Raw genomic sequence first — 23,493 nt, forward strand, 5'->3', positions numbered from 1 at the left:
TTTTTTTTTTTTTTTTTTCTCCAGAAGAAAAGCTAAACCAGATTTCACTGAAGTTGTTTACTTTCAAGCTCAAAACATGATTCTCAGGAATCATTTGGTGTCATCATGCAGCACATCCCCCAGGAAAAACTCAGGTACCCCTCCCTCATCTTCCCCCCACCTCCCTCAAGCTGCTTTTCTTGGTGCTTCTTAGCTTTGTACCTAGAACCTGAAGTCCGTCTTCTAAAAGTTAGTTTACTACTTTTGGTCTCCTCCTATGCACTACTTATCTCTGTCGTAACTTAATCTTTAATTTTGTCATAAGGGTTAAGAAATAAATACTATTTTTAATCCTGAACACTGTTGAAGATCATAATATGCTCTTGAGAACAGTGGGTGTTCCAGATACCAGGAGTACAAACATTAGCAATCTGGCAATTTTCTATGTCTCAGTGGTTTTTGTTTTGTCTTGGAATAAACAGCTTTTGAATATTTTCTTGAAAATATCTTGCTAATAAAGAAAAATCTTCAGATTCGGGTCTGAGTTACTTTATTTGGAGAAGTTGTGGAGCAGAATGTGTTTGTGTGTACTTGCACATGTGAGGACATGTAATGATCAGATGCATGGTTGGAGTCTGCTACGTAGGTGGTCTGGCCCCCAGGTCCTGATCCTCCGCAACAGCCGTGTTTCATCGAAGGTCACTGAACTAGCTAGAGCAACAGGTGAACCGAGAGTTCTGGTTTTCAGTAAAACGAATAGATGATACTGAGTCCTAACACTGATTTTACTGCCACTGCATGGTGGTCCATAATGTATTTGAAAGTAAAGTTTATTGATGGAGTTTACTACTTTGGCAATTAAATTAAAATAATTCTCATTTTTATTTAAGTAAAGGGATACTGTTTAACAGCATAGTATATGAATCTTTAGATTTAGTGTTGTTATGACATGTGTAAGAGGTGTACTAGGTATTAAATCTATCTTAAGAAACCACACAGAGTATCCTGAAGGCAGTTCAGGTTTTGTCCTGAACACAAGACACAAGTCAGAGGGGAGGCATGAGTGTAAGAAACTCATGAAAAGAATGGCTGTTAATTTGCATGACACTGTTGGCTGGAGAACTTTATTAAAAATACAAAATGTTGAGGTGTTCATTTCTGAATTTCAATTCATTTCAAACCTGAAATGAATGAAGTCAGAAATGCAAGGCTCAACTTTTTTTACAATTCACTAAGGAACCTATGCTACTGTAGAATGATGGTTAAGGTGTGATTGCTTTTTACTTCATCTTTCTGAAACAGTGGAGGATAATGCTTACTTTCTATCATCTTGAAAGAGTAACAAATCTGTTCTTTAAGACAGAACAATTACAAAGAATGAAAGACAGTACAGTAAGTTGAGATACTTAAGACATTGAGATGTGTCGAGTCTTGGCCAAGTACTGATGCAGAGCCTGAACCTGTAGTTTTACCTCTTAATTATGTTGAAAAAGAAGAAACAAAAAACTTAAAAAAAAATTTGTACAAGTAGAATTTCCTACCAAACTGAGTGGACAAATCCATTGTAAGATTTGAAGATGAGCATTAGAATTTACTCTTAGGGTTTTTTTTTTTCTAGTGACGGGTCTTAATATCCAGTGAAAGGCTTTTAAGAAGGTCCTTTTAAAGCAAACTGTTTATTTAACTAGATGTTTAAAGTGATGGATGTCTTCCTAACACTTACCTAGAGGAGTGTTTTGAAAATAGTACCTCAAAGCAGTGAATAATGGGCTGAATGGAAATCAAAAAAGCAGCCTAATTTACATAAATACTAATAGCTGCATTCTGAAGAATGGCTTAACTGCCCTGATAGGGAAGAAGTGTCCCACAGGGTGTAGGATTACTCATGAGTCTAGTCACTTCTCTGTATTTTTATTTCATTGTGGCTCACACCCATTTTAAAAGGATCTGAGACTCTCATCCAAAATATTTAGCTTACGTTTCTTGGCACTGACCAAATTACGAACTTGGCAACTTGTATGATGTTGCTTGCAACATTCACAGTGCTATCTACCGGCATGCAGTTTCTTAGCAACAGTGAAGCTCACGTTTACGTACAGCTCATGCGTATGCATCTAAATGTAGTTCTGGAGGAAAAAAAGAAGGTTAAAGGGGTACAGAGTTTGGAAGAGGAAGCAGATAGCCTAACAGCTTGAACTGTTCAGCAATTTTGATTTTGAGACTACTGGCAGCAGTACATAGGAAGATATGTCTTGTAAAATGTTTTGTCTTCTAAAGTCTTTATTAGGTTGTTAATGTATTACAAGAACTTGAAAACAAAATGAACAGAACCCCACTCTTACCAGCTATAGAAAGATTAAAAATACAGCAAATGGGAGAGAGCGGGGGACGTGTTCTATTTTGAATGCCTGCATTACAAATGCATTCCTGGGAAACAAGACTAATTATTTGAACATGGGGCATCTGAGAAAGTCACAAAAATGATATATAGCTGTTTTGTGAGACTAACAGATGGGTTGAGATTGCGTTAGATTAATTATTTCTGAGATTATTGTTTGCTGCTTGCCAATTTAGTACTGTTTGCTGATCAAGTTAAGGGGCTTGTGACAGCTTGCGCCCTTTATGACTGCAGTAATACTCAAAAGCACAATGACTTCAAAGGCCACTGGCAGACTTATTGTATGATGATTATATTAATCTCAATTTCTGGGATTTCAGGCATGTGGTTCTCATTATTAGCCAGTGTTACAATTGCAGTGGAGTTTCCTTATATAGCAAAGGGAGGAAGGTAATTGTGGCTCACTCCAGACACGAGAGGGAGGCAGGGACCAGCATGACCAAGTTAGGAATGGTGAGGTAGAAAAAAGAAAGCTAGACTTAGCTAGAGGATGGAGAACGGTGTAATGATGAGAATTAAAGATGAGTGTGTTAAGGCTCTTGGGAGACAGACATGGAGACCTTCTGTAGGATATCATGGTGGAGAAAGCAATGCATGTGTTTCAGATTTCTGGAGATGTGAGGAGGAGCAGGGCAGTTTGAGACCAAGGGAGAGGTGATTGGAGGGGTGCTGCATTTGTAGGAAGAGATTCTTTTTACCTAAAAATCGGGTGGTTTAAGAAAGGAATTTTTAGGGGCTGTATTCTTTTTTTTTTTTTTTCTCTCCTGTGGTGTTTGGGCTTCCCCATCAATATCCTTAGTTCTGAGTTTACTGGGCTTTTCTTGTGGGAAACAGATTCAGACATGATGTGGAAGATGAACAAGATCTCCCACCACCCCTGGGAGTGGGATTGAGAGTGTTAATCTGTGTTTTTCAGAGCTGGCTCAAAATGAGGAAACATCTTGTAAAGAAGGTTTTTGAGGACCAGAATGAACTGAGTGAGTGGACACTGATTTAAAGAAAAAAAAAAAAAAAAAGTCACATCCTGACATGATGGGATATTTGTGATCTACATTGAAAGGAAGTGAGCTGCAGTCTCCCATTATGATACTCCACTTTCATCTTATCACATTAAGTGTTGCTATTCTGATTAGGTGGTAGTAAGGACCAAATACCTTCCTGTTTCAGCCTGGAATCTAGTCCATGAGAATGTTGCTTTAATTTTGGAAATGGTAGGTTTACATATTTGGAATAAGGGGAACTGAACATACTTGTAAATCAAAGTTGTACTTTGTTTAGCACAATCATAAAATGGTTTGGGTTGGAAGACCTTTAAAGATCATCTCATCCAACCCCCTGGCATGGACAGGGACATTTTTCACTAAATCAGATTACTCGCAGCCCCGTCCAACCTGGCCTTGAACACTTCCAATGATGGGGCATCCATAGCTTCTCTGGGCAACCTGTTTCAGTTCTCTCACCACCCTCATTGTAAAAAATTTCTTCCTTGTGTCTAATCTAAACCTACCCTCTTTCAGTTTAGAACCATTGCTCCGTGTCCTATTTTTACAGGTTCTGAGAAAAAAGTCTCTATCTTATAAGCACCCTTTAAGTTCTGAAGGGCTGCAATAAGGTCTTCCTGGAGCCATCTCTTCTCCAGGCTGATCAACCCCAACTCTCTCAGACTGTCCTCAGAGGAGAGGTGCTCCAGCCCTCTGACCATTTTTGTGGCCCTGCTCTGGACCCACTCTAACAGGTCTGTGTCTTTCTTGTGCTGGGGATGCCAGAGCTGGACACAGTACTGCAGGTGAGGTCTCATGAGAGCAGAGTGGAGGGGGAGAATCCTCTTCCTTGACCTGCTGGCTGCTCAAGTCAAGTAAGTGGAGTAATTTTTATGACTGAAGTGCTGAATAAGTACAGCTTACTTAAGGAAAAACAAGGACAGGTAAGAGGAGAAATTCTTCCTTTGTGTGTTGAAGATGCTTTTGTTTAATCCACTAAGCAATGTTGAAAGCCTTTACAGGTACAGTGAAGAAAAAAAAGTGATGCTAGTTCTCTTTAGATTCCTCAAGTAGGCTATTTGTCATCTATGTGTCTTCCCTAGTACAGGGCATAGTGTTCAGGAAGACTTCAGCTACTCTGGCAATTTCCAGAAAATATTATTGTAACATGCACAGTCTAGAAAAATTTCAGCACTTCTTTTGATGAGCAGTCCTGAAAGCAACTCATGGTGAACGTCTTCTGTATTTGCTTCTGACTGAAAAGAAGGAATGGGTGGAGGAGGGTGGTGAATTGGATGAAAGTGACTGTTAAGCAATGGCCTGGAAAGCATACTTGAGAAAATCAAAGAATTAGTTGAAGTCTGAGGACAGAAGATTTAGTGGTTTCTTAAAGACCTGCTGTAAGGGCACAAATGCAAGCTGGTTTTCTGGGAAGAATAGATAGCTGTAATTGCCACTACCTAATTAGAAGTTATTCATTAGTCTGAAACTGAAGGAGCCATGCAAAAAGGGGGTACTAGGTCAGCTTTTGAACATGTCTTATAAAAGAATAATACTCGTGGGTAGAGATGTTTTGTATCGAGTCCTTCCAATAACAAGATAGAGCTGGCAATACTGCAGCAAGAAAACATTCTGTAAATGTATTGGTAGGAAGGGAAATCACTGAAGAAAGAACTTGTCTCTTAGGCAGAAAGGCTAGAAAGTTACCAACTAAAGAGGTTGTTAGCACCATTTTTACTTTACTGATCAGGATTAACTGAGTGGACATGCACAAGGGCTAAGATGTCGGCATACTGCCTAGCATAGGCTAAAGTTTGGGGTCCTTTCCTAAATACTCTTATGGTGGAGAGGAAGTTTAGGCAGGTGACTAAAATGGGTTGATGCTATTGGGGATCTTATCTGAGAATGACCACAAGAGAACTGAAATTAGTGCTTGTTTCTAAAGGGAACAGGGGGTGGAAGTATAGAACAGGATGACGGGCCAGGCAAATCGACTCCTGGAAAAATACTGAAACAAACAATTTATAAGCATTTGGAAGAAAGTGAGGTGGTAAGCAACAATCAACATAGATTTGTCAAAGATGAGTCATTTTTGAATCAGTTTGTCTTCCTTCTGTGACAGAGCAACATGCCTGCTGGATATGGGAGAAGTGGATTTGATATCTCTTGACTGTAGGAAAGCTTTCAACACTTTCCTAGGACTCCTATGAACAGGGTGTAAAAATACTATCTAGTTGAAGCTTTGTGAAAAATAGACTTAGAGCCAAGTTTAGTGTATGATTATGCTTGTTTGTTTTCAGCTGCAGAGAAATTCCCAATTTTGCAGAAACTTGCCCCAAGTCTACTACTAATTAATATTAATGCTGTGAACAACGGGAGCTTTTAATTAAGATCTATCCTGCAAATGGTATAAGAGATGGAAGCTGTGTTAGAGAACAGATTTAAAACTGAGGGTTTCTTTTTTTAACACTGTAAAAGCGAAGTGCGAAGTTGGGAAGAATAATCAAATACCACATGGGAATTAGTTGCTAGCTAAGCAGGTCTGAATAAAAGAATTTTGAGGTTGTAGTCGATTCCATCTGAACACTAACTGGGAATGACATCTCGTGGGAGAATATTGCCACTGGCTGTATAAGCAGAGTGGTTATATGCAGCACTGGTCTGGCTCAGAAAATACCGAGTAAGGAGTGAAATGAAATGTGCCTTGCATGCGGCTTCAGGCTTCAGAGAAGATGTTTGACTGGTTGGAGACAAGCCAGATGCAAGAGCACCAAGAATGAGCAAAGATCTAGAAAATTTCCATGACATGGCCCGTGGCTGTGGCAGTCTGTGTCTGCAGTTCTTGTTCATGTTACTGAACTCCCTATGCTACTGTTGACTATGAGTTACAGTAAATCTTACACGTAATCATGGGGTATATTTTTCCCTTTCATGTAATCTTCATAAAACTGCATTAAAAAAAAGGGGGTGGAAAGTCCTTATTTTGAAAAGGCCCTTACTGAGATTGGAGAAACCAGTACTTAAAAATTGAGAAAGGCCTTTTCTCCTGTGTGTAAGTATATTTGGCCGCCACGCATGACCACAGGCTGTCTTTTCAGTTACGCAGTTGCATGTTCTTTTCCTCATACAGGTATCTTGTTTCTTTTACTGGGTGTCATGAATGCACACAAAACCAGCAAAGGTTTGTGATCATTCTAACCATACTTGCTAGCATTTGGTTTGGTGCAGTCCAACGTTTTTAAGGTTTGGATTTATTTCTTTTAACTTGTGTGGTTGTACTTGTATAGGATGCAGTATGGATCACTTCTGTCAGCTTACTGCAAGGCAGTAAAATGAGTTTGCGTGGTTTAATATCCAATTGTTCACGTTCTCATTGTGTGGTTTTAGTATCAGAAGATACTTGAGAAACTATTGCCTTAATATAGTCAAGGAGATGGGATTACTTGTACTTTATTGCTTGTCATAGTTTTCCATGACAGCTGGTGGTATATATCGGTTAAGCTATCTCAATGGCCATATTAAAAACAGAATGTTCACCACTTGCAGAAGATGAATTTAGTGTGGTAGCTTTTGTTCTTCCTGTTCACTCCATAAATAATATTTCAGTACTGTGGTGTAAGGAAATTCAGTTAGTTATATGCTATGCTGATAAAAAGATGATTATGGTGATGTATACAAACTCATAGGTGAGTGAGGTCTTATTCTGATCTATTCTCAGCTGATGTAACTCCAGTGTAACTTGAAAGAAGTCCTGGTCTGTATTTTGTATATAGAAATGGATAACATTTGTAAGAAGCACTTACACTGTGTGTTGAAGGGCAGGGGCCATACATTTTTGGAAGGTGACTTTCTTGAACTACATGTTTTTTACTCTGTTTCAGACTCCTTGCAGAAGAGAGACTTTTCTGTTATCTTGTAAAAACAAACAATTTATACTTGCACTGTGCCCTTCAGCCCGAAGTATCTTAAAGTGCCTATAGAAATGCAAAGAGTATCGGATTTGCAGATTACCGTGAAAGCATACTAGTCTGAAGAAAAATTGAGAACAACTGCTCTATAGCGCACACCTCTGCTGGATGGCTGTATTTTGGAGGAAAAAAAAAAAAAAAAAAGAAGAGAGTTCAAGGATATTTCACCTCTCCTCACATGAAAGCACATTGGCACTGGCGCCTCATCTCTCCAAATGACTTCAGTATTGTGCAGATTATAAAGTGAGTCTCCTACTCCATAAAAAAAATTCTCTTTACTCAGGCACAAATTAATGAAAATTAGACTCAGTGCTTTATATTACAGTATCGCTTTTGAACAGAAAGAATTGTTTAAAGGTTTCCATTAGAAATGATTGGTTTCTCTGTGTGGTGGAGCTAATGTTTTTTGTGAAGCTAATAAATCAACCTAACGATAATTTGACAAAGATTCAAGATATCTGTAAGACTTCCTAGAAATTAAAACCTATTCAATTGGAGGAGAAAATTAAGTTAGTGACCTAGGTACAAAGGGAGAGTATTTTAGATATCTATTCTTTAGTTTTCTTTCCTTGCTATTCATAGCTTCTTTCCCAACTCCCTTAGTTACAAAGCAAAGCAGGGGCACTTAGGCCCGCCTTCTTATGTATATATTGGCAGGTATTTGTATGTTTGAGACTGTGCATATGATCACTCATAACTAATTACATGAATTACAAATTGTTCAAGAAACTACAATAACATGCAAGACAAAAAACTAACGTGCAATGATTTCCTTCTCAGCAAATAAATGTCTTTGCATTAACATGCCCACGTGAAACCCAGGCACAGAAGAGGGCATTTTTAGAAATTTTTTGGCTATCTAATATTTGGGCTGGTGAAGTTTGTTTTCTAGAAGACCAAAGATAAGATTAAGCACAAGACCTATGCAATTCAGGCAAACCTTTTTCTCCAAATGTCAGAAAAAAACAGTCATACTTTCCTTCTTGAGTTAGAAAAGCAAGAACATAATTTTTCCTCCACTTGGGTACCTAACAAGGTGATTTTTTTTAGTTTAGTTGTTTGGACATGATGTTGGAGAGTGTCTGGGCAGAAAGAGCAGAGTACTAATTCCACAGGAAAGAGTCTGGGATGAGAACAAATTAAGGAAAACTCTGGGAGAAATCGTACCCATGGTGAGGATGGCTTTGGGCAAGGGCTTAGAGCAAAGGCAAGGAAAAGGAGGGGTGCACAGGACTTCTGGGAGAGGAGAGCCAAGCCAGGTTGCTCACTCCCTTGACCCAAAACTAATTCTCCAACAGCTTCAGCTTTAGGTTAGACATTAGGAAAAATTTCTTCACAGAAAGGGCTGTCAGGCACTGGAAGGGGCTGCCCAGGGAAGGTACTTTCTATCATCTTGAAAGAGTAACAAATCTGTTCTTTAAGACAGAACAATTACAAAGAATGAAAGACAGTACAGTAAGCTGAGATACTTAAGACATTGAGATGTGTCGAGTCTTGGCCAAGTACTGATTCAGAGCCTGAACCTGTAGTTTTACCTCTTAATTATGTTGAAAAAGAAGAAACAAAAAACTTAAAAAAAAATTTGTACAAGTAGAATTTCCTACCAAACTGAGTGGACAAATCCATTGTAAGATTTGAAGATGAGCATTAGAATTTACTCTTAGGGTTTTTTTTTTTCTAGTGACGGGTCTTAATATCCAGTGAAAGGCTTTTAAGAAGGTCCTTTTAAAGCAAACTGTTTATTTAACTAGATGTTTAAAGTGATGGATGTCTTCCTAACACTTACCTAGAGGAGTGTTTTGAAAATAGTACCTCAAAGCAGTGAATAATGGGCTGAATGGAAATCAAAAAAGCAGCCTAATTTACATAAATACTAATAGCTGCATTCTGAAGAATGGCTTAACTGCCCTGATAGGGAAGAAGTGTCCCACAGGGTGTAGGATTACTCATGAGTCTAGTCACTTCTCTGTATTTTTATTTCATTGTGGCTCACACCCATTTTAAAAGGATCTGAGACTCTCATCCAAAATATTTAGCTTACGTTTCTTGGCACTGACCAAATTACGAACTTGGCAACTTGTATGATGTTGCTTGCAACATTCACAGTGCTATCTACCGGCATGCAGTTTCTTAGCAACAGTGAAGCTCACGTTTACGTACAGCTCATGCGTATGCATCTAAATGTAGTTCTGGAGGAAAAAAAGAAGGTTAAAGGGGTACAGAGTTTGGAAGAGGAAGCAGATAGCCTAACAGCTTGAACTGTTCAGCAATTTTGATTTTGAGACTACTGGCAGCAGTACATAGGAAGATATGTCTTGTAAAATGTTTTGTCTTCTAAAGTCTTTATTAGGTTGTTAATGTATTACAAGAACTTGAAAACAAAATGAACAGAACCCCACTCTTACCAGCTATAGAAAGATTAAAAATACAGCAAATGGGAGAGAGCGGGGGACGTGTTCTATTTTGAATGCCTGCATTACAAATGCATTCCTGGGAAACAAGACTAATTATTTGAACATGGGGCATCTGAGAAAGTCACAAAAATGATATATAGCTGTTTTGTGAGACTAACAGATGGGTTGAGATTGCGTTAGATTAATTATTTCTGAGATTATTGTTTGCTGCTTGCCAATTTACTACGTACTGTTTGCTGATCAAGTTAAGGGGCTTGTGACAGCTTGCGCCCTTTATGACTGCAGTAATACTCAAAAGCACAATGACTTCAAAGGCCACTGGCAGACTTATTGTATGATGATTATATTAATCTCAATTTCTGGGATTTCAGGCATGTGGTTCTCATTATTAGCCAGTGTTACAATTGCAGTGGAGTTTCCTTATATAGCAAAGGGAGGAAGGTAATTGTGGCTCACTCCAGACACGAGAGGGAGGCAGGGACCAGCATGACCAAGTTAGGAATGGTGAGGTAGAAAAAAGAAAGCTAGACTTAGCTAGAGGATGGAGAACGGTGTAATGATGAGAATTAAAGATGAGTGTGTTAAGGCTCTTGGGAGACAGACATGGAGACCTTCTGTAGGATATCATGGTGGAGAAAGCAATGCATGTGTTTCAGATTTCTGGAGATGTGAGGAGGAGCAGGGCAGTTTGAGACCAAGGGAGAGGTGATTGGAGGGGTGCTGCATTTGTAGGAAGAGATTCTTTTTACCTAAAAATCGGGTGGTTTAAGAAAGGAATTTTTAGGGGCTGTATTCTTTTTTTTTTTTTTCTCTCCTGTGGTGTTTGGGCTTCCCCATCAATATCCTTAGTTCTGAGTTTACTGGGCTTTTCTTGTGGGAAACAGATTCAGACATGATGTGGAAGATGAACAAGATCTCCCACCACCCCTGGGAGTGGGATTGAGAGTGTTAATCTGTGTTTTTCAGAGCTGGCTCAAAATGAGGAAACATCTTGTAAAGAAGGTTTTTGAGGACCAGAATGAACTGAGTGAGTGGACACTGATTTAAAGAAAAAAAAAAAAAAGCAATCCAGACTGCCAAAGTTAAAATACATCTAAAATACTTACCTCTGAATTTCAAATTCAAATGTAAAGGTTCCTATAAATCTGATTTCCATGTGTATGTTCATTGGACATGTAATTTTGGTGCTGCATGTGTACTTTATGGGGCTTACTGACAGAGATGTCTTCGCTAGTTAATGGACCATTAAAACGAGAAGTTTTAATTATCAGCTATGCTTTGTGGCTGCCTTGGAGAAGGCAAGAGGGTAAGAGAAGGTTGTGTGAATTGAGTTAATTCTTTATAAAAAAGTACAGAATAGTGCTTGTGTAAAGTAGGAGCTTGAAAATCTATCATCCAGTGCAAGTGACAGCCTACTCATCCCATCTTACTTCTGGGAAACACTCTTGATCTGCACTATTCACTATTGTAGGGTTTTGGTTTTTTTGAAGGCAAGTGGAGGAATGACGCACAATTCTTTTGGTTTCAGGTTTTTGCAAAAGGTTACTTCTCCACATTAAAAACTAAAAGGCTGTTGAACAGTAAATCTGTGTTACAACAAATGCTTTGTAAAAGGGAATAAGGTAAAACTAGAACAATAAATCTTTCTTTTTCCCTTTTGCTATTCATTCCTTCACTATCAGAGAGTAGAAGGTTGCAGGCACCATCTGCCTCAGCATCCCAAACTTGTCTGTTGCTGCCTGTAGGGTTGAGCTGTGTAACAAGGCTCTGTGCTATACAGAAGTAAAAGATTACTACCACAAAACTGTCCCCCATCCTTACAGAGAAGGCTTGAATCTGTTCTCCTTTGGACCTTTTTTTATGACCATAAGAACTAGGTTTGCTATGCAATGTGATAGGCTTTGAATGAAAAATCATCCACCCGTGCTTGCCAGGAGACAAAGTAGATACTGAGTCACTCTGTCTCTTTTTATTTGTTTTTATGGTGGTTGTAGCTGTTTTCAAAATGTTCACTAGGTAAGTTGCCTTGCCTGAGTTTATTCAGCTGCAGATGTTACATACCCACCCACTTTGGCAGCTGGAACAAAAGCAGAATAATGAAAGAATGAAAGTCTGCTGACATTTGTGTTTGTGCTTTGCAGGCAGGATTTGTTGTTGTGCAAATCTTTGTGGGCTAATGAAGTTAAAGCAGGGCTTAAGATACTATTCTTTTAAACAAAAGCAGCCAGCCTAAAGCTGTCTCTGCTGGTGTTTTCTTTCTGAAACAATGAGAGTGAATACTGCAGGTTTAAAAATGGAATATAATTTATGAGGCTTCTAGCCTTGGGGATGAGTCCTTGTGTAAATGGAATTTAAAATATAAAATTAATATTAATGAGGTGGGGAGGCTTTCAGACCTGGCCTTTAATACTAATCCATTGTGAGTGGTGCAGCTCTAGAAATGTGCTGATACTGGCACAGAGACAAACAGGAATTGACTGCTCTTAAAAAATGCCTCATCAGTCAAAGTCTTCACAGGCTCCTGAATACTTGTCCTGATCAGATACCGAAGGGGACTTGAAGATTTCTGGTATCAATACTCTGCCTGCCAATTCTGTGTGCATTTCCCTGGGAACACTCCTGTATGCTGGCATTCAGTTCTAGCTTGTTGCATGGATGGAAGCGTAATGAAAGGGTAAGTTATTGGTAGAGTTTGGAAATCCCTTTTGGATGAGAACTGTGAACCTTCATTTAGATGTTTTGGGCATAGTGATGATGAGTTGAACTGGGTGGCATCAGTATTACTAGCTCCTTGCCCCTGATTTATTAATGACAAAAAGGCTCTAAAATGCTTTAGTAATTTAGTAACTTAAGTGTGTGTGAAAGAAATATGCCAAGGGACTAAAGCTTCTCATTTATTTTCAGGAAGGAAGACACTCTTTACAAAAAACTGCCATGTTAACCGTTTCAGCTAAGGAAGGTTGTTTAGATTATAAATTCCCTGATAATGGGATGTTTTTGTGGAGCAATGCACCTCCTCCTAATTCACAGAGGCTGATGCTGGGAGAGGAGAGGTCACCTTAAAAACACCGAGCCCCTTCATTTTACTCTGTAGTTGTGCAGGAATAGGCATAACTGTCTGGGGAAGTTAGTAATAATTAATAGCCTCTTAACTTTACCTTTTTTCCTTTACTTGGTCTTCGCCTTGAATGCACTGATCTAGCTGTTAGACTTCTCTTGGTTTGAATGAGGAGTTTTGGAGTTGAAGTATAGCAAATTCAGAGTTGCTCTAAAAGCTAAAGTACTAACCTTGATCTTGATTTCATTTATTGGGTGTTACTTGGATTATTTTTGGAAAAACTTCGCATTTATTCTAGAAGTAAATGATGTCTCGGGACATCTACAAAGCCAATACTGGAATACCTGTACTCAAAGTGAGCTCTTTCCTTGTTTCTAGCTCTTAGTATTTTAGGGCAAGGCACCAAACTTTTTTTTTTTTTCCTTGTATGTAAAATCCACTAGACTTTTCCCTAGTACTAATGAGAATGTAGTCCTGTGTCCATTGCCTGTTTTCTATCCACAGCAATAAATTTAACTTTGTGAAAAGCAGGCTACTTTCTTGTTGTGGATTGGGTGTTACATAGTTGCCACTGATTTGTTGCTTTTAATACTCTTCTGAAACCAGAGTCCAGAATCTGCATCGTAAGATCTGAAATGAAAATGGGGAAGAGAAAAGCTCCAAATTAATTTTCTTTAGGAGCTAAAGTGGAGAAAAAGCAAAGTCAGTGAAGCTCATCATCATAATAATTATATTCTTAGTATTAATTAATGAAAATACTGCAGGAAGGTGTTGTTTTACACTGCAGTTCTGTATTTAGATCTGCTAACGGAAGGTCGCAGGCTGAGCATTGCTTGTTCCGGACTGCTTGCCAAATTTCCTAAAGGATTCTCTTTGTCATGCAAGCTTTCCCCCATGGCACGGGGCTTGCATGCTGTACATGCCTCTGCTGCCGCATTAAGTAATAGCATCTCTTTATTAAATCTGGAGTAACAACATGATTATTTGTGCTATCGGAATAAGTCACAAATGTATTAAAAGTACTTTTTTTTTTTTTCCTCCCCTGGGTGTAGGGATCACCTGATTCACCTATTAAGCACTACACCTTTTAAATAGCTGTAGTATTTGTTGTTTTCTGGGGATCTGGAATAGGGGTCTTTATTAACACGTAACTGAGTGTATGAATTAAAGAAACCCTTAAGGCTGTGTTCAAGAGCTCAATGCCCATGTGGATAGTCTCCTCTCCCACTGAGAGTGGCTGGGTAGTGTTCCTTCTGCAAATGCCAGGAATACAGCTCAAGGTGGTGCCACAAAACCTGCAAGTCTTACCCTACGCAGGCAAAAGGGCTCAGCAGCTGGCTTACTGCTCAGAAGGCATCAGTTTTCCTGTACCGCTGTATGGAGGTAGCTGATGCGCCTTAACATTTCGGGGGCAGTTTTGACCCAAGATTTTGGTTTTGCCTTTTAAAGGGGGAGTAGTAGTAATAGATTCTAAAGCTCTGCAAATATTCTGTGAGCTAGGAAGAGTTTAATTCAGTTTTACAGGTGGAAGAGCAAAGGCACAGAGATTGAGTTAGAAACTACACGAGAGCCTGACAGTTGAGGCAGACCTTGCGTTTCTGGAGGTCTAAGGCCAGTGTCTGAGGCATCCTCAGGTTGCCTATGTCCCTTCACCAGGATGTTAGACTACTAACCTCTTGGTAGAACTATCTCATGTCTATGACCTGCAGCCAAATCATCCTGTGCACCAGGCAACTCCTGGCTTTTTCCCTTTGTTGAATGGCCTGAAAAACATTCCCTGCCAGGCAGTAAAAAACACTTGCAGCGCAGCAAGCGTGGCCACCGCCTCCCTGGCTTTTGCCCTGTGACAGTTCCTCATTCACCTTATTTCACTGGTTTTGTCTCTACTCATGTTGGTTTTATTTTGGTTTTTAACAGCATATTGGTTATCTTGCTGTACAAACCCAAGTGGAAACGAAGCACTTGTTTTTGCTGTGAGAATAGCCAGATCTATACCCACACTTCTGGACCTGACATCTCTTAGATCGTAATGATAAAGGTACAGTATCTTATCTCCATTGCTTGCTTGATTATTTTAGGGGAGAGTGCATGTGCACTTGACCTGTGGTAAAACACATTTCTATTTTGATTTAAGCAGTGAAGACATGGCCCATGCTAAGCCCAGGTACTGCTGTCTGAGATGCTTGTCCATGCTCTCAAAGGCCTCTGGTCCATAGTGAGTGCTGTCATTTTTTTATACCCATGCCTGATGTGATTCAGGTTAGTGTTAGATCACATGTAGCTAGTAATCAAACAGAGCTAATTCTACTGCAGCTTGTTGGTGGAGTGGGAAAGGAAGGCACAGCGCAGATGAAAACTGCAAGTAGATACTTCTCCAGAAACTTTCCTTCTTTGGTCATCCAGCATCTTGGTATCTGTTGTCTTTGTATATTTGTACTCCACTGACACAATCTTATAGGTAAGAACTCAATTAAAAAAAAAAAAAGTGTGTTTTACACAGAGCAAAATAAAAAGAATTCACTAGTTGAAGACTAAATGCATGAGGAGGAACATCATTTGAGTGCGCTATGGCTGCTTATTAATCTGTGTAGGTAGAAAAAAATTTAAAATATTCTAAATCTAGCACTTCACAAATACGCCTACATGGACTTCATGGCAACATACATTCGTGTGAGTACTTTTGTTTGACTGTAAGGTATTTTACAGTCTGAAGTGAATGTCTCTGTCTTCATAGCATCAGACTGTAGAAACAGTGCTTGAAGGCATAAATAGGTATGTGAATTCTGATGGCAAATGAATATTTGTCCCTTTTTGTCCATTCTTTTGTTCCCTCCGTTCCTATGTTATCAGTTAAGAAATTGGAGATAAAAGAAATGCCCACAGGTATAATAATCGTGTTACGTTAAAGCAAATATCCTGCAGCAGTAATCAGTGTCACTGAAAAAAGGAAGAGTGTCAGATAAATGACAGTCTTGTCACTGCTTGGCTGAAGCAAACATGTTGCCCTTAAGTTACAGCTAATGCAAAGTTAAATTGGGCAAAAATAAGCTAAGGAACTGGGAAATGCCAAGAAGTAACTCTAGCGACTCAAGAGATTTGGCTGTCATCTTCTGTTGTTTCCGTGCCTTACAGTAGCTGTTATCAGTAATTCAGGAAGTGAGCTGCTGGGATAGGGATAGAACTTAGTGCTGCTGATAAGCAAGTGAAATGATTGAAATGCCTGGTGTAGTGTCAGATAAGATGAAATGCCTAGTTTATCTCACAAGCAGAATTCTAGCAAGATCCAGGGAGGCTGTGCAGCTTTATTCAGTAAAAGACTTTGGGCTACCTTGGTGACCACCATACAAGCCAAACGGGATGGGAACTTTATATCAAGAATCTTCCCTGCACAGATCACTTCGTTTGAGCATGGGAGGATTTTGTGTTTCTGATTACATAGAGAGATTTACGGTAAGGGATTCCTTAGTATTTTATTGGGAGCCTAGTTTGAAAGTAAAAACTTTCTAGATGGCGTGGTATTGGTTTCTGTGCCCTTGGTAAAGTGCTCTGTGTGTTCGACACTCTTGGCCAGGTTGTGCAGTCTGGCTTGCAAAACACCTGCTGGCGTCAGGGAGGTGTTCCTGAAACGATGAGTGCAGGCTTTGCCTTTGTGAATAAACTTATTTTTCATGAGAGCCTTGGTACATTAATACTTTCATTCGAAGTGGTGTATTTGTAGTATAGGATGCCAGACTGCCATTCAGATTATGTGGAGGTTGGTTGTTACAGCTTTTTCCTTTAGTTGTCATATGTCTGAGAGTTTTAAGACAATGAATCTGTCAGACAGGCTCACTCTGAGGTGATTTAATGAGGAGCCAAATACTGCATCAGCCTGTGGTAAAAGCAGTGCAATCAACTTGAACACCAGGCCCTCAATACCTCAAATGCGTGCTCTGTAGTACTTCAAAGTTGTAGAGATCAGAACCCCATTGTGCAAGGGTCTGAGGGAACAAAGTGAAAGAAATTCTGTCTGTGAAAGCTTAATGACTGATCAGCAGACCCAAACCCTGCAAGAGGACGGAGGCTTAGAGACGTCACCGGTGGAAGAGAGAATAGGGATCTGCTTTTCTACCATTATAAGCTATTCATCAAACACTGTGTTTTAATGCTATCTGTGGAGTTAAGTTTCAGTTGCTACAGTGGTAGGAAGTCTAGGGAAACACTATTTCTGTTTGCTTCAGTTTGTTTGCATTTGCCTACTTTTTGTGTTGCTGAAAAGACCGTTACCATCCAGACAGAAGCAGTAAATGGACCTAAGCAGCCTTAAAAAGAATGCCATGTACATGTAATACAGTTCAAGTAATTAAAAAAAGTTGTAGGAGTTGCATTTTAAATGGGAATGGATCAGAGTGTTAGGGGTTTTTTTTAGGGCTGTTTTCTTTCAAAATTTTGAAGAAAGGATTTCCTCATGTATTTTGCACGATGCTAGCTCTCTTTCTTAAAGAGCTGATATTTGTAATCATTTAGTTCTTTGAAGAGCCAGTGGAGTAAATGAACTAAATCAACAGTGATGAACCAAATTCTGGTCCAGTCAAAGAAAATAACAAAATTTCTACTAATTTCAACAAGTAGGGTCTTGTTCCAAAGCCTCAGATTAATCTAATGTAGTATCATGTAGTGGATTTAGTATAGCCAACAGTACAATATGATTTTCTGGATATCATTTACTATGTAAGAAACTGAATGGCTTAGAAGACTAGATACGTTTCATACACCTTTGGCCACATGATTTATTGTCTATTTATGGCAACATAGTAGAAAAAAATTTTTGTCTATTAATTTAATTGAATACACTACTCAAGTGTTCTTCATGCCCAAAAGATGATGTGTTTAAAATGTTGATGTTCAACTTTTGCTAAAGAAAGGTCCTAAACAGCCTGAAATACATGCAGTTCTCTTTTGCTTGTTGCCAGAGGAATGCAAAGGAAAGATATTTCAGGAAGGACTACAGAAGATTGCTTTAGAACCATCAGAGCAAATGATAAGGATTTTTTGGACTAGTTGTGTCCTGGGGGAAAAAAGCCAGTACTGCAGTTCTCTCTCTGTGTGGCATTCCGTGGCTTGGCTCTGTGCAGAGCAGAGTTAGTATTTCGAAATAATATGGAGGCTATAATGAGATTCAGAATGTCTTGTTTCTTTGTAACTCTGTTGGGTGACTGAGTAATTCTTTCATCTTCATTGCTTCAATTTCCCTTCCTGTAAAACTAGTGATAATGATATTTCTCTTCTGAAAACACATTAAGATCTACAGGTAAAAGCTGCATTAGATTTACTTTGATTTATTGGTTTTCCTAGTCCTCCATGAGCTAAGAATAAAAAATAACTTTGATTTGGATGTCTTGCATTGGATTACATCACTCTGGCCAGCTTACCAAACTCATGTTTATCACTTGGAAAATAATTATTTTATTCACAAAGCTAGCACTCAAATTCATGAACTCATGTTTATCACTTGGAAAATAATTCTTTATTTTATTCACAAAGCTAGCACTCAAATTCATTCTTGGGGGATATGACCAGCAGAGAAGCATATAAGGCTAACTAGTGTGGTGGAACCATGTGTGCAGCTCTTACTGAAGTTGGTGAGGACTGTTCTAGTCAGTAAGTTTAATATTAATTCTAGTGAGAACTCTCTTTTTCCCACGTAGGATGGGAACCTACAAACCCCTGTATGTTGGGTTTGAGCGTGTTCCAGCAGGAGCTGATGAATTTAGTTGCAGTGTGGAACCTGTTTGCATGTTTGTTGACTGTAGTCTCTCTCTGGCATAGTACTCGATGATCTGCCTGCTTGTACTCGAGTAAGTGGCTAGCTCAGCTGATCCTGGTGTTATGGAAGGACTCGTAACACTCTGCAGCTCTGTAAGCTCTGAGTGTGTTTACAGATTGCTTGGAAATTTCTGTTGTTGCTCAGATGTACCGTGGAGGGTGTAGTTCATGCTCAAGTAGGAAGATGGGTTTTGTGTTTCCGAAATTGGTCAGGCTCTTCATTAGGAGAGGCAGCGACAGGAGTGTTCTAACACGTGCCTGTTGCCTATGCTGCCTTCAAGCTTTTCCTTCCCATGAGCTGAACAGTTTTGATGTTCAGCTGCATCAATCCTTTTAACCTTGGTGGTGCAGTTTTTTGGTTTTTTTTTTTGTTTTGTTTTTTTTTTCTTTCCTTGCTGACTTTCTGGGGCTGACTCTTATTTTAGGACATGGCCACTTAACGAGATATCTGAAGTTACCTAGTCCTTCACAGAAGCTAATCTTGATGCTCCTCTCCTAATTCTTTTTTGTGGTAGGGGGTATGTGTTCCACTCTCATTTTTTTGGGTAACATCTTACTGATTTTGCTACTCAGACTTATTTCTTCTGGGAGTCCTGTATAGAGTTACTTGAAACTTCTCAGGCACTCTCCGTTCACATCTTGGTCTTTGTGTATTTGTTTTTGAATGTCTTGCACAGCACCACAATTACCTTTGGTTTAATGTCTCTTTGAACAGTTGTTTCCCATTTTTGTGTAGTTGTTTGATGCTGGGATAGGCCTGATGGTGACCAGGCCTTGACATCTGCATTTCTGGCTCCTGCTTTACCAGGGAGTCACTCCTCTACTCAGCAGACCAGATCTGGGATCCCAGGCTCTGGAGCAGTCTGCATACTGCAGAGGCCTTGAAACTACCATCCTTGGGTCCAAAGTCTTGGTAGGCTACGTGCAGGCTGCTATGGAGACCTAGCAGAAGGGTGGACAGACTGAAAAAAAAAAAGTCAATGGAAGTAGTAAGCTATTTTGAAGGATTGGGACTTTAGAAAAATACGTGGTTTGAAAATTTCTGAGCATCTCAGTTGTTAACACTGTCTTCCCAGGCTTTGTGGGAACTCAAGGGAAAGATATCATATGCTCCAATTTGAATTTTGCACCAGTGTATAGTGGTTTGCAGTCTAAATATATTCTATTGAGTATACTTTCAGACAGTCCATATCCCAGAAACTAGAATAGTAAACTATATATAGTCTCTGACATTACGAAACAGGTTTGTTTTCACATTCTCCCATGGCTGAATTGAGATAGCAGGAGCTAGCAGGTCCTCCTGCTGTCATCTTCTATATTTGTGATTCACCTTTCATTCTCATTTGTGTCCTCATTTTGGTGTTCAGTTTGAGCAGTACATGTGCTGGTTCATCCAACTTATTTACACATGCCTCTGACTTCAGGTATGTACTGATCTGAATGCTTCTGTTCAGAGACCCGATCCCTTCCAGCACTGTCATTGCATGCTCACTGGTATTGTATGAGGCTGGGTAGAATTAAAAAGAAATGTCCTTTTTCTATAAATAGCTCTGTTCTGGGTATTTTCTCAGTGGGTTCCCGTTTCCAGTTTCAGCTGAAGTTGCCCAGAAGCCCAGTGTGGGAGCTTCAGGGTCCTGGTTAATTCTCAGCACCTTTTTAGATATTGGCACAGCTTTAATTGCATCTTCCTTGACCTCTCTTCCTACAAAAACAAAATAGCTTGCTACAAATTTGATTGACCTTGTTTCTGCATTTGCTTTATACAGAATATAAGTCTTAGGGCCAGAAAACATTGGTACAAGTTCTCAAATGTCTGACTGGGTCATTCTGCTTGGCAAGGCAGTTCATACCACGGCTGTCCGTGATTGTTTGTCCTGGTAAGCCAGGTAGAGGGCTGTCAGTCGTTGCTGTGGGGCACTGGGTTTGTTTCAGTGCACTTTCCACTGGATTATGGTCAATCCAGAATTTCATAAGATGCGCTTTTCACTAGAAGCAGTTTAGGGAAACTTCTGCAAAATTTTCCTGTCCCTCCTTTTGTGTCTGAACAAGAGCCAGGGAGCTGGCTTCTAATGGTGTTCCACCATTTTCATGGAGTGTATGTAGAGAGTCTTGCTGGGTGTAACTTGCTGTCCCAGTGCTCAGCTCTCTGCAGAACACTACTGCAGTCTCTTCCAGCATCCTGCCCAACACTTTAACTACTCTCCTAATTTCTCATGCTGAGATGATCTTGATATACTGTTACTGGATGTGTGGCTGGCACTGCCCTGCTGCGCTTTAGTGACAGCTACTCCTGATATCAACTGATATGAAAACCAAACCATTTATATCCTGGATCTTTCATCATCAGTGTTATTTGCTTGCTTTTCTGAGTGATTTTGCTTTACGGTGCCAGCACTTGGTGCTGGTGATTTTTTTTAGTCTAACGCTGCTTATCAGTGTATCTGAGTTTAGACTACAACTGTCTCTGCAGTGCATCTGGAGATGAATTTGTCACTGATCTAATAGCAGAACTGCAAAATTGATGGTTTAGTAGTTTTAATTCAGGAGCTTCTTAGGAGTGCTGAGATCCTTGTATGTGGTTGCTTAAAATTAATACTCTGGAGTCTGTTGGCTGTTGATTTAAGGTAGCAGGGTGGTTCTGAAGCAAAACTTCCTGAGTTCTGATAGAAGCGCTAAGGGGGTGCGTACTGTTCTGGGAGTGAAAATGGCTGCACCAAATGGGCTGTAGATTTCTGGTTCTACTGGATATTTGTACTGAGATACCAGCCTCAGATGGAAAAATGGATCACTGTGCTTAGTCATACCACTGGGGCCCTAACTCAAGGCTTCCAATTCACACCCAACTGTTCCTAAACTATCTGCTTTAGAGAGATAAACTTTAAAAAGTTGCCTTCTCATTCCTTGCTCTGGAAAGCTTGATGCCTGTTGTTTGCTGCTTTCTGCGATTCCACTGGCACGCGGTGTAATTTTCTTTTAGACAAGCTTTTCTGTAGATGACATTCTTTTGTTTCCTGTATCTTTTTTCCAGCTTGATGAAAGCTGTTATAAATTTAGCTGGAGATCTTTTGCGCATCTGAAATGGATGCAGCATTTTCTGGGTTTTTCCACACATTTAAACATTCGCCTAATGGAGTGCAAGTAGCTTCTCTCTGAGTATTTGATTACTGAGAAGAGTTTGCAAAACCACCAGCTTTTGTACACAAACTCTCTTACTCTGATTACTTTTCAAAGTAGAGTTTGGGTTGTGACTAAGCCTGAACTGATGAAGTTATTCCTGTGTTTGTGAATGATGTCAAAGCGAAATGTCAGGGAGATTTAAATCAGCAGGTGAATATAGCACATAACAGACTTCTTTGTAGGACAGATGACTATTTACTTGATCTAGAATTTCTCTAACATGGCGTTCTGGTTATTAGTGGGGAATAGCAATGTCAAGGAGTGTTGTTACTTTAAAAAAAAAAAAAATCCCCCATTGTTAGGTTCCTGTAAAGACGGTTATTAGCAAGGAACACTGAGCACAGCACTTGGTGTTCATTGTACCACAATGGCAACTGTCGGATGGAAATGTGCGAGAGAAAAAAAATCAGTAACTGAGACTCCAGCTTGCACAAGGCCTGGTGGCACCAACTGCTTGGGAAAAGTTCCCAAAAGCGTGTGTCAGTAGCCAAGGCACACAAGTCCCGTCAAATGGTTTTGTGAGTGGCTGGAGGCTGCCCCTCGTGTGGCTGTCCACCAACACGTAGTTCACTGGATTCCAGCGCAATCTGATGGGATTTGAGGTGCTTGTGCGTTTTACTTTTCAAACGCTTAAACCTATGCAATGTAAAATTGTGCTCAAGGTGCTCATACTTCAGTCAGTAACTATGAAGGGCGGAAGGGTAGTTGGGGGAACAGTATTGCTGCCTTTTAACTTTGGAAATAGGAGCGGAGAAGCCCAGAAAATAATCCGATACATTCTTACAGCAGTTGTCAGTTGGGGTGCTGAGAAAGGTGAAGTTGGAAATGATGGTTACAAATTAACAAGTTCGTACAGCTCTGTGTGGGCATTTTTGTGGTAGTTTTTCAAACCTGAAGCTGAAAAGGTCTTCTGAAGTAGGAAGGGAACAGAAGATAACACAGAACACAGTGCAGTTCAGTGATTTTCATCTTCTCAAACAAAAGCGCGTTGCTGGCAAGGCAGAGACTTTTCTGAGGGGTTTGATTTGAAGCCAGTCAAATTTCAAGTCAGCAAGAATGACTGTGCTGGTTTCAATGTGTTTTGGAGCAAACTCTGGATTATGTAAGGTTGTTTTCTGAAAAGTTGACTGTCTAGAAATAACCCCTTCTCATGCAACAGATCTGTTCCCTGTACGTATTTATACCGAGAGGCCTATCGCGTCACTTCAGTGACAAGAATTTGCTTTTACTGGTTTTATTCCTATTGGCCTTACTGCACAGCTCAGGCTACTCTTCTATGTTACGTTAGATCCCTACTGACTTACAATTACTTGTATCTGAGCAAAATGCCATAGACAAAAGAGCTTTTGGCAGGTGTAAAAGGTGCCGTAGGGTGTTCTGATGAGCTCCTGGTAGTAGTGAGAAAGCATCTTGCAAATGAGAAGCTTCTTGAATCCAAGGGTAGTTTTTGTGGCTGACTGTTAAAATCCACAGGCTTTACAAGGAACTGACTGCATTAGATATAAAATCACTGAAATTCAGGGAAAGCAGAATGAGCAACATGACTTTTCTGTTCGGTTTCCAGAGGAGAGCTCTTTGTGGGAGGGTGTGGAGGAGTTGAAGAGTGAATCATTACCACCACACCAGGGAAGCATTGCTGATGACCACCCTTCTGGTCCAAGTTGGATGCTTGGGTTTAAAATAAAAAGTTTGAAGGAATGAGAATCAAAATTAA

At 39.8% G+C, this 23,493-nt stretch overlaps 1 protein-coding gene across 1 annotated transcript in view; it reads left to right on the forward strand.

The window, feature by feature from the left end:
* Positions 1 to 14,717: 14,717 nt before the first annotated feature.
* The window catches only part of MYLK3 (myosin light chain kinase 3), a 37,038-nt gene continuing 28,262 nt past the window's right edge, over positions 14,718 to 23,493 (forward strand). Inside the window, exon 1 of the mRNA XM_035893618.1 lies at positions 14,718 to 14,835. Coding sequence (XP_035749511.1) covers positions 14,827 to 14,835 — 9 coding nt within the window. The 5' untranslated portion in view covers positions 14,718 to 14,826. The remainder of the gene's footprint in view (positions 14,836 to 23,493) is intronic.

The sequence above is a fragment of the Egretta garzetta genome, unplaced genomic scaffold (assembly GCF_000687185.1).
Source record: "Egretta garzetta isolate BGI_Z169 unplaced genomic scaffold, ASM68718v1 scaffold354, whole genome shotgun sequence".
NCBI lineage: Eukaryota > Metazoa > Chordata > Aves > Pelecaniformes > Ardeidae > Egretta > Egretta garzetta.